The 18,674-nt window shown below is 40.6% G+C and overlaps 1 protein-coding gene across 2 annotated transcripts in view; it reads right to left on the reverse strand.

The window, feature by feature from the left end:
* Positions 1–18,674, reverse strand: part of PLXNA2 (plexin A2) — a 398,388-nt gene that overhangs the window by 88,858 nt on the left and 290,856 nt on the right. For both annotated transcript variants that reach the window (XM_028734447.2, XM_028734448.2), the window contains exons 13-14: positions 15,384–15,535; positions 7,533–7,650 (exon numbers count right to left, since the gene is read on the reverse strand). In XM_028734447.2, coding sequence (XP_028590280.2) covers positions 7,533–7,650; positions 15,384–15,535 — 270 coding nt within the window. The remainder of the gene's footprint in view (positions 1–7,532; positions 7,651–15,383; positions 15,536–18,674) is intronic.

Below are 18,674 nucleotides of genomic sequence, written 5' to 3' on the forward strand. Positions count from 1 at the left end.
TGATGCTGTTGCATATAAGACTACAGCACTAAGTTGCATTTCTATGTGAAGGTAGGTCCTTTGGTTGAAGACATGAAATACATGACCAAATATAGCTAGCAGGAAGAGTTTGTATCCAGTTGTATTTCTTTCTTTTTGCCCCTCCCCTCAAGTTTCTTTAATGTAAATAACTCCCCCAATTTGGTGCTTGGATGTGGGAAACTGCTATCCATACTTCTGCTTGTCCTGTGCCTCAAAAGAACAGATCTGAGTGGTTTTCCCTTTGCTCTAATCCTTTCCCCACTCTTTAGTGCTAAATTGGAGCAAACATCAATCCAGAGAAAACCGAAATTGCTGTTTGCTCTGACTGAGTGCGAAAGAAGGGTTTTCCCGAGGGGAAAGAAGTAGGACAAAAGGAAGTGTGGATAAACCCTGAGGCTCAAAACATCACAAAACAATAAAAGTTGCTCAGCTTGGGCCTAGGCACTATTGTGAAGCCTAGCCACGTCACAGGATTTTCGTGAGGAAAAAACACTGCTCTGGACTCCTTGGACAAAAGCAATGGAAGACATAGTAACAATAAAATAAAACCATCAATGTCACAGATCACAAAAATATACATAAACATAGAAGTTTTATGAACTGTTAGGATTTGAAATGAAACTATTTTAGAGACTGCATTTCTCCCCATGCAGAACTAAAAGAATTAAGGTCAATCAACGTGTTCATAATTAGTGACTGCTGCTTATTCTTACTAAATAAATCTGAATAAATCAGGTACAGCTTTGTTTTTAGTCCATGGATATAACCAAGTTGTTTAGCTAGCCCTTTCCCCACAATGACTCATATCCGCTGTTGGGCAACATCCCTTCTGAATTCCCTGAACAGTCCCATCTTTGTTCAGCAACAGACAGTACAGTGAATATGACACACTTCATACTACATATAGTATGACAGACTCTCAGATCATGGTATTTCCCAGAAGGCAGCATCCAAACTGCCATATAAAATCAACTCAGTGGTCAAACTAATCCAGTGCCCTGGCTCTGAAAAGTGACCTACCCTGAATGTTTCAGATATGCTTTCTCCAGCTTTGGGGGATTGGAAGGCATTCAAAGAGGCTATATAAGGAACAATCAGAGGGATAGGTTTTATCCAGATATGAGACTTACATCTGGGCCTGAGTTTTATGCTACATAATGATGCTCTAATGACAGCATTGTAGTCTAGGTAGGTGATTGAACTCAGTATAAATAAGTGCTTATCCCAGTTCCTGCCTAGCCTACTGAATGGCTCTTCTGTGTCATGATTTCTCTCCTCTATACAATGTAGATAATGATACTGACTTCTAGAGCAAAATGCTCTGAAATCTATCAATGAAAAGCACAGCATCGTTAATATTAAATAGCACTTAACACAGGGTGGTTACAGCCCTGAACTCCTAAGAAATGTAAAATGCACAATTCTATGCAATTTTAGATAACAATGGACAGGATGGCTATTGCAGAAACTGGCAGACTTTAGGTCTCACATGGTTTCCAAGGTGTCTTAGTTTGTTAGGGTATTTTGTTTCAGTTTTGAAGATTTTGGCCCTCATGATATATCAAGCCAAAATAAGGAAAAGGCTCAAAATTATGAGGAGCAGTAATAAGGAGCTCAAATTATTTTTGCTTGTTATGATTTCAAAGACAGAGCAAGGTTTTTGAGGGTATCTCCCCAGAATATAAATACTGTAAATTAAATGTAAGAGACCTAACATGCTGCAGTTCTCCATTCTTGAAGCTAATGTGCAAATTAGATTAATCCTGCATAATGAAGTATTCAAATTAGTTATGACTCTTCCAGTATCCCCTCATGCTAAACAAAGTCGCCTTTCCTTGGGCCAACAGTCCCCCATGTTTTGGCTAGCAGCCAACTTTTTCACTGTGATTCCCCTAGTATTTTCTGATACACTTACCGATTATTATGCTGGGATAACAAGCACTGTCTACATAAACAAGGAATTTCAGGGTGTTTCAGTCAGACACCCTTACTGACTCTCTTAAATCACTATTTTCCTCAATGAATTGTGAACATCCCACCTAGACTCACAACCCTGCTGCTGTTTACATAATGGTTTGTCCAAGGATGAAAGGAGGAGGACGACAGAATTTATCTTGCATGGGGTGATTGACTCCTATTTCTTCAGTTGATTACTCACCTCTTGAATCAGACTCAGAAGACGGTCAACCCAATATAACTGATGTCTTATGGCCAAATAAAATGTGGCCATTTTACATTTGCTACCTCACGTCTAACCTGCTCACACATACATGTATAAGGTGGGAAGGGTGTCTAACTGTCACATCAAAAAGGAGCACTGGTGTGGAGAGCTAAACCTTCTCTCCTCTGGCCCTTTGATCAAGCTCCTTTTTCTCCTGCCAGATTTAATACCAGAGATGAGGAAGACTTAGACAAAAGAACACAAATGCTGGACTAACTACATGGAATCAAGGCAGGGCAAGGAGAAGACAGTGGTCGTAATTCTGCTCCCCTTACCTACACATTGCTTTTAATGTTCAAATTAGACATTCTCTGCTTTATACATGAATGGGAAAGACATGTGAACAAGCAAACGAGGCAGCTGCCATCATATCTAGTTTGGCCGTAAAACATACAAGCAAAATCTGTTTAGTGTCAAGTATAGGAAGAGAGTGTTGAAGCTGAGCCCCACCTTCTGCCATCTCTCCATCTCATTACAATATTTAAGTACCACTGACTTTCCTTTATGAAGCCTGTGCCAACAGAGAAGCAAAAAATATATATCCAGGCAACAGGAGAAGTCTTCTTCCAGTCATAAAAAGGCCTTGCAATGCAAAGGATGATAACTTACAACATATGTTGAACAAGTTGCTGCAAGGTGTTACATGGAGCTTCATCTTCACAACTGTCTTCACTCATGCACTGGCTATTACTTTACGTGGCCCTAGACTGTTGGCCTTCTGTACAGTAAAAGAATTGTTCTTCAACAACAAGCAGTTTGACATGGACCAATACAATGAATGCTCTGTGCCTCTGGCACTAGCGGCGTGACTTCTTCTGATGCTGAAGGGTTTGAATACAAAAGGCAGTTCTAAGCTGGGCGAGGAAGTCCTATGGTCGGCTTGCCAGATCAAACTCGGCAGACTATGTTACAGAATATCATTACTTCTATTAGACTATTTAGAGACCTTACATAAGACACTGTGAATGGTCTCAGCTCCCTTTCTAATAAATTGATGGAGGTGAAACCTGCTTCCACTGCAGGTACTATTTGCATAGCTGTCAACGTTTCCCTTTTTTAAAGGGAAATTTCCTTATTCTGAATAGGATTCCTCGCAAGAAAAGGGAAAAGTTGACAGCTATGACTATTTGCTATGATACAACATCCTTTCCCTTTCCCTTTCCCCTTCTCATTCCTTTCAAGAAGCACAGCCACCCTACACTCCTCTTGCTCACATATATTGCCTGCTTCTCCTAGAGTGTGAGGGGGCAGGCGTCTGGCCTCTGGCCTCTGGGCCTTTCTATCTGGCCCTCAGAACTCTCCCCAGAACTCATTCCTCACTGGCCCTGCTTCACACCTGAAGTGTTTTTGCTTGACTGGGATGAGTCCACGAATTCTGATAATGCTTTTTGATTACTTGGAGGATTCAGAGGAGTGTGTGAGTGCATGTAGCCTAGGTTACATATGCTTAAAAAATCAGATTACTAGTCTATACCCTGCAACTGTCCTAGAAAAACCGGGACATCCTGTTTTTTCCTGTGAGAGCACAGCGGCCATTTTGGGCACTGCTCTGGATTCATTTTGGGATGTTTGGAAGCACTTACTCTCTCTATATATAAAAGCAGCTTCATGCAAGCCCTATATGGTTACTCTGGAGAAAATGAAATAATTATCACTATGGATCAGGGGTAGGCAACCTAAGGCCCGGGTGCCGGATGCAGCCCAATCGCCTTCTCTATCCGGCCTGCGGACAGTCCGGGAATCAGCGTGTTTTTACACGAGTAGAATGTGTGCTTTAATTTAAAATGCATCTCTGGGTTATTTGTGGGGCATTGGAATTCATTCATATTCCCCCCCTCCCCCCCAAAAATATATATATAGTCCGGCCCACCACATGGTCTGAGGGACAATGGCCAGCCCACGGCTGAAAAAGGTTGCTGACCCCTGCTATGGATGGTTTTCAACTAAGGCTTACTAAGAAGAGACCCATTAAAATTAAGTTACATGACTAAGTTAGGTCCATTAAACAGGTCTACTCTGAGTAAAACTTCTATGTTTATCAACAAGCAAGGCCTCTCAGTTCAAAAATATGCCTGAAAGTATCTTCAAAAGCAGGCCTTAAGCTCTTTAAACAATTTTGTCCTTAGCATCTGAGGCAGGCTTTAAAGTTATGGCTTGGTTCATCTCTAGCACCCGTGGGTGCATATTTCTTTAGGCTTTAGCAGGATTTCTTTAGGCTTAAGGAAGACTGTGTGCTTCCTCAATGAAGGGCTCTCCCCCATCACATTACATATAGCTTTCTTGGTGCAGCACCAAATGCACCAAGATGTCACCAAAGCAATTCCACCACTGCCTTGGTGTTTTAGTAATAAAATTATAAGGCATAATAAAATAAAATATAATAAGTAAATAAAAATAATTAAATGTTTTCTGCTAACTCTGATCTCTTGACTCCTTGTCTTCTGCAAGCTGTTCATGTGCCACCATTAAAGTAATATTGTGCCACCACTAAATTAAGTTTCCATTCTAGTATGTTGCTCATAACAGTGATGGGAAGGCAGGTGCTAACTGACTCATCTATCAATTACTATACAAATTGTGGACAATTGGTAAGCACTAGCATGCAGTCAACACAAAATCAATGAGGCTGGATAAAATGCCTTGTTTAGGCAAAAGGGGGAATGCAGAAAAGCCCCAGGTGTGACTTGCAATCATATGAACAAAATGGTTGATAATTAAATAACAGAAGAGTGCAATGATCGCTTCAGGAATGGAAGGCTGCAATGAGGAACTCTGGATTAAGCAGATAAATGGAACCTCTATTGAATTAGCATCCATTTGCTACCTAAATGGAGAAATACCATTGTAAATCAAGCAAAGATGCAAAAGAAAGTGGGGGAGGATTGAGGAGAGAGATAGAAGAGACAGAAATCTTTACTTTTCAGCGTAAGCAGTACAAGAAAACCTTGTTTTTGGCAGCTACACAAAACTATTCCATAGTGTTCTGAATGCATGTGTAACATAATAGAAAGAGGCAACTCCATAGATTAATTCTATTAATTAAATTCCAGAGTAATAAGTGTTCTCATTATTCTTTCCATTGTGAAAGTAGGGCGTGGGGAGAGAAAGAATTATGCATCCTCGGCAGGATGACAAAGAGGGAGGGAGATATCAAAAGTATTGCAAACTCACATTGCAAAGACACACTTTGGCACAGAAGATACCTGTAAGCGGTAAGAGTCAGCCTTAGTTTTGGGTGAGGATATAACATGATTTTACAAGGCAATAGTGTAAGCATAATACATACACTGTTATGTATGTAACAATATAAGCATAACACATAAACTGATAATAAGCAGTCTAGGGGCAATGAGAGATTTAAGTTTGACAAAACATTTGGCCCACGAATTAATCACTAGATACAATCAAGGTTATTAAGTGGTTGATGTTAGGGCCCCACATTACCTTTAGTTTGTTAATTTGTGTTTTAATGGTTGAATTATTAATTTTCCTTTTTATTTGTAAACCACTTTAAGCAGGCTTAAGTCAGGCTTAACAGAGGGCTTCATGGACACACTGTTAGTCTGGATCAGAACTGAGTTTCCTTTATACAATGTGGACTGTAACGTTTAAGTACTAAATCCCAATTTTAGTTAACATCTTTTTATTGTATAGAATAGTGTAGTCATTAGGGAGAAAGTTGTTCCATGATTCTTTTTTATATGCTGGAAATTATATTTCTTTCTACTACAGTAGTACCTTGGGTTACATACGCTTCAGGTTACAGACTCCGCTAACCCAGAAATAGTGCTTCAGGTTAAGAACTTTGCTTCAGGATGAGAACAGAAATTGTGCTCCAGCGGTGTGGCAGCAGCAGGAGGCCCCATTAGCTAAAGTGGTGCTTCAGGTTAAGAACAGTTTCAGGTTAAGAACGGACCTCCGGAACGAATTAAGTACTCAACCCAAGGTACCACTGTATTTTTATCCACTGCTTCTCTCACCCCTGAATAAGTCTTCGTTTAATTCTTCTTCATTTCCCCGTGATTTACACAACCTCTAGAACAGCGTTTCCCAAACTTGGCTCTCCAACTGTTGTTGGACTACAACTCCCATCATCCCTAGATAGCAGGACCAGTTGTCTGGGATGATGGGAACTGTAGTTCAAAAACAGCTGGAGACCCCAGATGCCGAAACGCTGCTCTAGAAATGCAAAGCCTTGCATGACAGGTGGGAGGAAAATTGCTTCTCCTATAATACAATGGACAAATACATAGGGAATTTGAAGGCCTTCGGTATTAAGTAGGAATGTATAAACTCATGACTGCTCTTTTTTTATCATTCAAGCAGGTGAAGAGTACATGGCTGTCTAAAGAAACAAAGCCCAGGTATCATTATGTGCCTGGGTGATAAAGGGGGGAAAGTAGAAAAGTAATAAAATGAATATATAAAACTATTCTGTCAAAATACAAAAGGAGTTGTTACACGTTAAATCTTAATGGCGAGCTCAAATATGATGTCCCCCCCTCCATGTGCTGGTCACTAGAAAACACTTCTCCACAGCCCTCTCACACAACAGACTTTACATTTCTTAACAACTTATCACATGAAGTTGCAATTTGGGGACGGTCACTGGCACTGCAATGAAGCCACATTTAATTTATTGTGATATGCTTTCAAATACTACTTTACTAAACTGAGACCAAGCTGAGAAGAAGTCGAGGAAGACATATCCATGTTAATAAGATGACAGTAATGCAAAAGCAAATGATCAATCATATCCTGATAGCAGACCCTCCAAGTGTCCCTATTTTCCAGGGACATCCCTGATTTAGAGAAGCCATCCTGGTTTCTGATTTGATCCTGGAATGTCCCACTTTTCCTTAGGGCGTCCCTATTTTCATTGGAGAAATGTTGGAAGGTATGGAGTTATCTGACCCCTGAGCCGCCTGAAGGCAATCCTGTATAGGGAAGTTTAAAAAAAAATGTTTAATGTTTTTATATATGTTGGAAGCTGCCCAGAGTGGCTGGGGCAACCCAGTAAAATGTGTGGGCTATAAATAGTAAAATTATAATTATGGAATGGGACATCCCTGTTTTCATCGGAGAAATTTTGGAGGGTATGTGATAGCTGGTATGCTAAACATGATTACAGTTTATCAACTAAACATTTGCTGGATCATCATCAAAGCATGGATAATAAACCATTTATAGACCTTTGGAAAAATTCTGTATCCCCAGTAAACATTAATTTGTAAGAGGTGGAAATGACTCTTTTTGTATCTGGTAGGAATTTGAATGCACTGGTACTTACCACAAATGTGTAATGCTGTGCAGACTTGGCCACAAATTCTGACTTGCACTCTCCGATGCAGAGAAGTGCAGGGCCGGAACTGATGTCAGGCTCAGCCTGTCCCATCTCACACACAATTCTGAAAATGTAAAATCCATAGTGAGTCCTAGAAAAAGAAAGGAAGTTGTACCTAGCTGCGTTCCCAGCCCCATCATTTTCAACCTTGATTCTCTCATTTTCTGAATGAGCTAATGATAGAGTCTTTCTTTTTTCCTTTTGCCATGCAGTAATTCAAAGGGGAGAAAGTCAAAATTAGTTACAATTATTGCAAGCTGTAAACTTGAGTGCTAAGCAAAGCACAAATGGCAAATATATTAGCCTATAGAAGAGAAAGTGTGAAGTCCTTGAATTAAAAGATGAGTTCATTAACGGAATGGCTCTCATTGCAGGTCACAGTTTAATGAACAACAGGCACACATACACCAATGGGGTACGATAAACTCTGCAAGTTGATCACAAGAGAATGCTCCGATAGTGTTGAGAGCATGAGGCAGGTGGAACATAACATTGGCACAATGATATAATATTCACAGATAAAACAGCTACTCTTCTCTCTCCACATGTTCAATCAATGCACGAAGGAGATAATTGTGACTGCTGGTCCCACTTTTCATACAACAGGCATTATGCACAAATGGACCCTGTGCACAACTGTACATGCGATCAAGAACCATTCTTATGCCCCCCTCCAAAAAACCAGAGATTGGGGTGGGATGGGGACTAGAATATATGCAGGGATGTGGTGTGGGACCAGCCACAATGACTGACTGAATGGAGTGAATGCATTGAAGGCACTGCTGGATTTACGTATAAGCTAAACAAGCTATAGCTTAAGGCCCCACTCTCTTGGCCCCACCCCCCCAAAATTTCACTATTTATATATTTCTTCTTAATTGTATTTCACTTCAATTACTTTGATAAAATACATATTTTGTTATGTGCAAATGGCTTTAGATACCTATTAGGTCCATAAATTACCATATAGCATATATTCAACACAAAAAATAGCAACAATTTGTTGTTGACAAAGGACAACAGGACATATAAAGGGCCCCATTACCTTCAGGAGCGTAGGGCAGGCATAGGCAAACTCGGTCCTCCATATGTTTTGGGACTAAAACTCCCACCATCCCTAGCTAACAGGACCAGTGGTAAGGGATGGTGGGAGTTGTAGTCCCAAAACATCTGGAGGGTCGAGTTTGCCTATGCCTGGCTTAGGGCCTCATCAAACCTAAATCCGGCCCTGATTGAAGGGGAGCATAACAGACAACTAGTACATGTACGTCTCTTTCTGTCTCCTTTATATTTTCTTTGCTATTATTTTGGCCGTCCATTATCAGGCTGAAACAGGATGAGACGCTCCTTAAAATAGGGCTGCTGACAAAATCTGAGCTTGTATTGGAAATGAGGGTGAGTTGGGATTCAAAGTAATGAAAAAGGGTGGTAACCCACAGTGAAGAATGTATCACATGTTGTGCCATACAACTGAGTGGGTGGATCTACAGCTAAAGTGGGGGTGGTTATACTACCAGATATACCAGATTTGTGTGTGTGTGTGTGTGTGTGTGTGAGAGAGAGAGAGAGAGAGAGAGAGAGAGAGAGAGAAAAGAAGAAGAAGAAGAAGAAGAAGAAGAAGAAGAAGAAGAAGAAGAAGAAGAAGAAGAAGAAGAGGAGGAGGAGTTTGGATTTGATATCCCGCCTTTCACTCCCCTTCAGGAGTCTCAAAGCGGCTAACATTCTCCTTTCCCTTCCTCCCCCACAACAAACACTCTGTGAGGTGAGTGGGGCTGAGAGACTTCAAAGAAGTGTGACTGGCCCAAGGTCACCCAGCAGCTGCATGTGGAGGAGCGGAGACGCGAACCCGGTTCCCCAGATTATGAGACTACCGCTCTTAACCACTACACCACACTGGCTCACTAGAGAGAGACCCACTTGATTTCTTGCAACACCCCTGCTTGCTGTACTGATGGCAGCTCATTCTGTGAAAGCACAATAACAACAGCACCCTATACCATCCTACCATTTTCTGCAGCCTTAGTAAAATCTCCTTCCACAAAGAAACTTAAATAAACCACAAAGAGACACTTTAGACAGAATCTTTGAAAGAGGCTTAACATTAAACACGTAAATGCTACCAAATGTGAGATCCGCTATCGCTGCACATCACAGCAACACAAGCTCCTCAAAGAGTTGTTGCCCTTGGAGAATCATAGCAGTTGTCCTGTATTCCTAAATCCTTTGTATGGTCTTCTCTATCATCATCTTAATCATGGATTATGTGCGTGCCTCTCTCTTTCACTCTGATCAAAATAGAGCTTCTTCCTTCTCCAAGCTTACGCACTAAACTCAGTGGGATTCATTTTGGTCACAGTATATAAACAGAATAAAAACCTACTGGAGGTAAAGAATCTCCCACAAATTCCCCTTCTTCTCAAGAATATTTGAATGCTGATTTAATTTGACATAAAGAATGATGTGTTTTAAAACTGTATTATCAGCATTATTTTTGTGTGAATTAGATACATTAAGGACACTTCTGTGATTGTTTAACCTCCACTTACCTTGCAACCTATCCTAAATTCACCATGCCACACCCTACAGAGCTTCTGAAATCTAGTTGAGCATGCATATGGTAAATGAGCTGATTTAGATGAATTGACAAAAACTCTGTGATGGGTTAGCAGGATTGCACCCGCCCCTGGTATGTCTGTCCCTCCTCCAAATTTATAGCTGCCCATATTTAGATTGCAAATTTTGCATGGTTGTTTTCTGTATTTAATGTAGGTTAACCATCATGTGGTTTGGGTCTACACGTTTGATTTTTCAAACATAACCCCTATGCAAACATCACATCCATCCAAGGATGCAGGTTTGATCCCCGTATAGGACAGCTGCATATTTGTGCATTGCAGGGGGTTGGACTAGATGTTCCTCAAGGTCCCTTCCAACTCTACAATTCTATGATTTCTAAGTACCCATGGACAAGACAGGTACTTCTGGGAAAATGCATTATATAATGCTCTTGATGAAAATATACAAACCGTGTAGTTTCTCACAGTTTTTCAAAACCCTATCCAAATTTACTCTGAAGTAAAGGTACTTCGAACATTCCACTGGTCTCAAAACCACATAAGAAAGCATTGCTCTAAATTTTGCTACCTTTGGTGTCTCTGAAAAAACACAACTTGTGTTTTCCATGGAGTGAGATTCCATTCCTTTTAGCAGCCTTTAGTTGAAGCTACCTTTTCATTCTTCCATTTCAGAGGCAGAATTTATACCTTTGAATAATAATGCACAGTTATGACACCCACAGGCAAGTAAGAAATTAAAGATGGGATATTAATTGCTATGGTCAACCTAATCCGAAATAGAAATCCTAATCCAGGCCAAAGCTACAGGTATCATGTTAAAAAACCTGACGCTCTCAGAAGAGCCAAAGGGAGCCGATTACTAGGTTAAGTGGCCCTTTAACCAATATTAACCTAATTGCCGGCTGATAGATAGCATGCCTAGAACATGGCAAATCATTACAGTCTCAGGATTCATTCTGCCCACAGAACCCTTAAGAGCGCCCTTTTATCTGGACTCCTATTGAAAAGGCAGCCAACACTTGCTGTTATCTGCCCAGGATAAATGTTTTAATGATGTTAACAATCTTTGAAAGCTTGAGAGCTCTAATTAGAATTGCGATTATAAAATCAGGGTTTCATGCCACCATCAAAAGAGGATAATTTCAATAATCCCCCATCCCTTCTCCTAAAAATAAAACAGAATATTACAGTTTATAACGTGTAATGGCTGTGCAAACCCATTCCTACTACAGCTTATGATGGCATTAGTACACGGCCTCAAGCTATTACTGTAATAATAATGTTACTTTGCTCTTCTATAGAATCTTTTATCCCAGGATCTAAAGGTACTTTTCAAGCACTAGGCCACCCACGCCACCACAGGCAAGAACAATAGATAAATATAGCTATGCTGATTTTCGAGAGGAGGCAACTAAGGCACTTAGTAATTTAGTGATTTGCCCAAGGTGAGTTAGAGCTAGGAGCAGAATCTCCTGGTGCAACCATTTGAATGCACTGCCTTCACCAAAGCAGGAGTGATTTTTTTTTTTTTGTCCTGCACTGTACAACATTTGCTAGCACTGTCAAATCCATTGCTTCCACCCACATCACTTTAATCTTCAGGGAGCATGCCATCAGAGAACAAGACTAAGAAGGTCTCCTCTGCCCACCCCCTTCATATATCCTACAATCATTAGCATCTACTTTAATACAGAATTGTTGCAGCATAAAGTTTATTCTCTTAAACTGCAGCTTTGTCAGTGGGAAATTACATTTAAATGCTTCCATGTATTTTTCAAAAGGCAGCAGTTCCCAGTAAACAGAAATCTTGCAGAGCAGAGTGAGAGCTAAACTTCCCTCCCAGAAATGCTACTTTTCTATTTGCAGCAGGATATGCGGAGAATAAGGGTAAGGGACGTGGGTGGTGCTGTGGGTTAAATCACAGAGCCTAGGACTTGCTGATCAGAAGGTTGGTGGTTCAAATCCCCGCAACGGGGTGAGCTCCCATTGCTCGGTCCCTGCTCCTGCCCATCTAGCAGTTCGAAAGCACGTCAAAGTGCAAGTAGATAAATAGGTACTGCTCCTGAGGGAAGGTAAACAGCGTTTCCGTGCACTGCTCTGGTTCGCCAGAAGCGGCTTAGTCATGCTGGCCACATGACCCGGAAGCTGTACACCGGCTCCCTCGGCCAATAAAGCGAGATGAGCGCCGCAACCCCAGAGTCGGCCACGACTGGACCTAATGGTCAGGGGTCCCTTTACCTTTACCTTTATGCGGAGAAGCAATAAAAAGGCATCTCCTACCTGCAGTCGAAAGTAGTGGTCTACTCTACTACCTCATCCTGCTTTGTATATAGGCCAGGTGTTAAATCTTAACAGGAGTTTATTCCAAAGTATGAACACTGATAGCAGTAATCTATAGGGAGAAAGATTGTCTGAAGAATCTTCCTAAACCTCATTGAACTTGATTACTCAAAGGAGAAGTCAAGCTGAGAATATTACCCTGTGCTTTGCTCTATGCCTTTACCAAGAAAGAGCTTTATCTTGCTTAGTAGTTCTGTACTATTATTAATTTCCATAGGGGTAACCATGTTAGTCTGTTGCAGGAAAAAACAACAAAAAGCCAGTGGCAAAGACTAACAAATAACAAATAAACTTTCATAGGCTACATTCCACTTGAGACATGGAATGTTATCCTGAGTTACAGGAAAATATAAATGTTTAGGGACAGGAGTGGGATTGTAAACCGTGAGATTAGAAAGAAATTAAATGCAGAAAGTACAGATGATGACAATTATGTTATTAACAATGGCTATTCACACAAAGAGGACTTTCTGTAACTGACCTTAAAGTTACAATCCTGAACAATGGAACATCAAACGGAGACTTGTCATATGAAACTGCCAAATTACAAAGCATCAAGTTGTTCAATACTAGCACCTGCAGACTGAATCGGGACAGAGGTAGGCTGTTGTTTTTAAAATCACACTACATGTGTCAATTGGATTGCCAATGCCTGTTATCAACAACTGTTTTTGTGTGAATGGCTACTGTAAACAGTTAGCATTATCTGAATTTTTCTGCATTTTGTTTCCTTCTGACCTCAGTGTTTACATACAAATGCCCAACCATGTGTGCATATTTCTGTAATTTAGGGTATTATGTCACATATCTGATGAAGCAGGCTGTGTCAATGAAGGTTATGCCATAATAAATGTGTCCATTTAAAAGGTGCCACAGTATTCTTCCTTGTTGTTCTTTCCTGCCACAGACTGTCCCTCTGGATATTCTTAAAGCTTCTAGTCAGTGGGTGAAAACAATGCTTAATGTTTTCTTTCTTACCTTATGCTGCATGGATGAGTAATTACTGACATGCTCCTCCTTTCCGTATACTGACTCCCCCCCCATAGGAAACTCCACAAAAACAAACAAATAAGCAGCTAACACGAGGACATGTGTCACTGGGAAAGGGTTGTTGGCCCATCCTTTGTTACATGCCTATTTTCTAATTTTCAGCTGACATTTTTCTTAGTGAAATAAATGAATTGACTCCAGCAGAGGCCTATTCGGATTAAACTGCTGTCACTGCCTCACACGCTTAACAAATGGCTGCCTGCATCCGGCAGCACGGCAGGACGCATTCCAATTGGAACTGGGAGGAGGCTGAGTGCAAACTGCAAGGTGCTCATCAGGAAAGTTGCTTAGCAAAGCAGGAGCCCAGGCTTGGAAGGAACCAAAATGCTTAATAAAAGTTTTAAAGGGTTGTTTAATCCGCAAGATAGAAAGAAAGAAATTCCAGCCTCTCGGTTCTTAGTTGGTGCAAGACAGCCCTAGATCTTTGGAGCGCTGCTGATTTATACTCGCCGAGAATCTGGCCTGACAGGTATGGGGCTTTCCTTTGTGCAGTGCTGTGGAACGCGAAAGGAGGAAATGACAGGAATATAGAACTGTGTGAGGTGTTATGCGGGAAGGTGACCCCAGAAATCATCTCAGCGCCGAGGCAGGGTTAATTAAGCATAAACTATTAACCGGAGTTGTTGCCCTCTTTACTGCCACACACAATATGCTGTTTAGGTCATGTTGGCCTTAAGAAAAGCAGTATGGTTTTGCATCAGACTGTCTAGGAGGAATCTATTTGCACCCTGAGAAAAAGCCTGTGGAACCATACAACCTCAAAATGCACGTGCATGAAGGTTTTGAAACAGGACCCCTTTCTAACCATAATAATAATTTCCTCAGCCACTCTGGGCGGCTCCCAACCAAATATTAAAATACAGCCATGATTCCTTCACCTGCATGCTGTTGACATGCAGAGTTTTATATGCAGAAACAGAAGTTAACTTTTGTTAAGATAACCTATACTTGGAGCACATCTTTAGTCGAAAGGTATTCACACTGAGACTTTGTATAAAATATGAAAGCTTATTAAAGGAAGCACATTCCTGATAGGAGTTCTGCTGTCCTATATAGTTGGAGAAGCCATGCTTGTCCCTTTGTTCACAGAAGATGGACTTGGAATGAGGTGGTGGTGGAGAGAGTCTAATAATTTCAACCAGGTGAAAACTGTCACTTAACTTCACAATAGCCATGCCTTATTGGTGATGCACTTAACATAATGAGGTGTTCACATTCACCACCCCCTCGACCCCCCATGGTCACAAGGGAAAAGTACACAAGTGCTACTGGGGTGAATTAGACTCTATATGAATTCAAATGGCAAAGTCATTAAAGACACCAGATACTATTTCTATGAAGAGCGCAGGTTGGTACTTTCTCCTGTGTTATAAACAATAACCCTTAATACAATTTCATATTTTACATTACACTGGAGTAATTGCCAAATACATCTTTAAAAAAACCCACCAACCCACAACTTGTGATTTAATTGCATTCTATTTGATCCCAATATATGAGAAGTAAAGTGCTTTTTACACATGTAAGAGGGTTACATTGGGTCCTACACATTATATTACTATTACATTTATTACAATCCTAAAGCAGCAAATGTCACAGCTTATACACTTTTCCCGCTAATGCCTCACCCAGGCTTACAGGTTTATCCTCTTCAGATAACCAATTAGGATTCCAACTTTTAAATATAATCACCTGCCATGTTGTTCCTCCTAGCATAAGTATACTCAGTTGTACTTTCCCCCTTTGTTGCAAGGGGTAACAGCATTTATGCTAAATGCTGTAAGCGATTTTTAGCTCGCATAAAGGTTCAGGTGGTGCCACGTCAACTCACTGTTCGGCAATAATGTACTGCTCCTCCAATGGTGTACATTCCACACCAGCCACTTGTACGTTGTGGGCGATCTCGGAGAAATCCAGGCCCAGGTTAACACCACGAATTGTAACTCGTGTTCCTCCCTCTGGTGGGCCTGACACTGTTAGGATCTGGTGAGGGAAGCAGAGCACAGGGTCAACAATAAAAACAAACTATATCTCACAGAAAACCAAAAGCTGTATGGCCACACAAAAAAGGATTGGAGCTAAATGTGTTAGTGTAGAAAGCTTAGCTTTAAAAAACAAAACAAAAACAACTCCCCACCATCTATTGTGAATACTGTTTCAACAACTTTGAGCACACTACAGTATTTCTAGACCCCAGTGACCCATCTAGAAAATGAGCATACAATTTAGGAGCATAAGGTGGCTAAAGTAATGTATGAAACCAGAGCGCAGGGGCTGGGGAAATCAATTTGTCATTAATTATCCCTGTCAATATACTGTTGTTAGTTTGTGGTACACAAACCACCATCTTCTTAGGATTATGAAATCTGTTGGTTTTTTTCAATAATGCTAAATATTCAAAAAATATCTCCCCATCACAATAACTTTGGTGTGGTATACCAGAAAGCTTAGTGAGGGGGGGGGGAAGGTTATGGACCAGGTATCATTATGCAGGTAAAAGCAATTCTCCCTCCTGTCACCCACACCCAGAAGAATGCACCCCCTGTTTGGTATAGATATGTGCAAAATCACTGTTAAAAATGTGCATGAAATTGCCTTTTAAGATTTGGACAGAGCTGCTTTTGTCCAAATGTAAAGGAGGATCACTGCAGGGAGATTAGTGCCTATTTAATGAGTTACTAAGCAAAGATACCTGGAAATGAAGCATTAACTGGAACAGAATATTCAGTGAAGTGTAAGTTGTTCAAGACATCTGCAGTGTTTCCAGGTATGAGTAATGAGGAAATCTGCCCATCTGAATATACTCAGTGAACATTACAGTAGCAGAAACAACTTAATGGCCTGTGACTGTGAAAAGTCTAAATACACAGCTGAGTTATACTTTTATTAGGACCAATGTAAATGCCACAAAATGGTGAGCAAACACTCAAGTTCTCCAGAGCTCTTCATCGGGCTAACATTAAGCAAAATAGAGGGAACAGAGCTGGCTTGGTGTTGAAGCATGAAGCCTAGCCTACATTTAGCCTTAAGGCAGCTTGTAAGAGGACGCTGCAGACTGACTGCACAATCTAAACCTTGGGATTGAGAGAGTTTGGATTTGGTGGATCTTGGGCTCTTCCAACTGGGTCTCAACTAGTGTAAGCCCCTCATCCCAGCTCAGCAGGGGTTCAGTTGGCTGAGCCAGGGTTGTTCCCCCAAAAGGGGAAAGGTGGGGGGTGGGACAGGGCAAGGAGAGACTTACACCTCTTCAAAACCCCTTGGCAGCTTCCTCACATGACCTAGCACCTTAACATTGGCTTTCTATAGCTAGGCTTGCTCTGTTAATTGGATTATATGCTGCTAGGATCCAGGCAGGCATTACTAAGGGCTGTTGGGTCAAAGAAGCAAATAATGGTTGATTCCCCATTTTGAAAATGTAAAATCTAGCAGTTATCCAAATTTGTCTCCAGTTTTAAGCAAAACACACAGATTCCTTGTGAAGGTAAATAAAGGGGGAAATGTTCACCTTACAATTTTAGCTTATGTACTAGATAAAAAGTCCATAAAAGTCAAATTAGGTGGTATTAACTAGTGGTTTGGGGGCATAGAACCCTGAAAAGTTAATGCGACATTTTTGTTGGTCCTATAAAGGTATTTCCTGATTGTAGAATTAGATTCCCCTCCCGCCAACAGACCAGTTTGAATCTCTCTACTTTGTGTGTATCTTGGAGAACCCTGAATTGCATTGGTCAAAAGTAGGATCCTAAAACTGATTATTTAGGCCAATTTATTTCTGTAAAGGTTAGTGGATCTCCAGTCAGTTCATCAATAGAAAATAAATTTTATGTAAGTTATACTACAATTCCCTGATAATAACATATTCACCTAATAAGAGATAATAAGACTAACAAAGATTGAGGTGTCATTCCCAAACTCCAAATATATATGATGCTAACTCACAAAGCAAAGGACTAACATCTTACAGCCCTTTATTGACATCTAGTTGCTAGTATATTATGTTTTTACAGTATAGTGCTTCTAACTCTTGTGATATAGTTCCACATTTGAATTTTCTCCCACATTTGTAGAGGTGATAAAGTTATTTTATTAAGAAGGGAAAACTGAGATTCTCACATTTTCAGCATGTAGTATTAAAAAAAACAACAGCAACTGAAGAACTGAACAGACTCCCAGAAATTTCTATAATTTTCCACTGCCTCTACTGCTTGGCAAATTTTGTGGCTGTCATCTTATGAACTAGGAATAGGCCAGATTTTGAGGCACTTTCTGCAAATAGTTGTGCTTCCTTTTGCAAAGGGGTGTGAAAAATCACCCCGAAAGTTGAGCGTGTTTCACTGGGATGCATGTGTGGTGTTTATTTGTTTTACAAATGGACCATAAAACAGACTATAGCTAACCCTCTCAAGCACAGTATTTGGTATCATCTTAGGATACATCTGCAGCACTTGTGTTCCTATCTGGTTAAGGTGTGTGTGTGTGTGTGTGTGTGTGTGTGTGTGAGAGAGAGAGAGAGAGAGAGAGAATCTTTATTCCTTCCAGACCATCATGTATTTGTCCACTGCAGCACTACTGTATAATCAAGAAACAGTAAACACACATGTGATATGAGGAAGAGAAGACCCAGTGAATATAACATTATTACTTCTCTCTGTCTCTCTAATGCCATCTATCTGCATGGTGCTGTATAGAGCAGCATAGGCAAAATAAAAATAAAATGGGTGGGTAGGATCTCTGCCCTAAGGAGGTTACAATAAATTTTAACAGCAGGGGAGATAACAAAGAGAGGGAAAGGAAGGGAGGAAATGAGAAAGCAAGAGCTTTCCATATGATCTCATGCAGCAACTGTGAAGGTAGAAACTTAAGAATTAAGGTGTTATTTTACTCTGTTGTACTTTATATGGCTATGTAATATATAATATGACCCCGCACCAATGGACCGTAACTCCAGTATAAGTTTAAATATAATAATTCAACAGCTGTGCCAATTGCCACCTGTTTCTTGCACAGCTGTGGGAGGCCAGATGTGAAAGTTAAATTCATACCAATGTGAGATATTCACAACATATCCTTAGAAAGTGTCACTAGCAATCCAATCATTCCTTTTAGCCTTTGTTGTTGCATT

Source organism: Podarcis muralis, chromosome 5 (genome assembly GCF_964188315.1).
Source record: "Podarcis muralis chromosome 5, rPodMur119.hap1.1, whole genome shotgun sequence".
In the NCBI taxonomy this organism is placed as follows: domain Eukaryota; kingdom Metazoa; phylum Chordata; class Lepidosauria; order Squamata; family Lacertidae; genus Podarcis; species Podarcis muralis.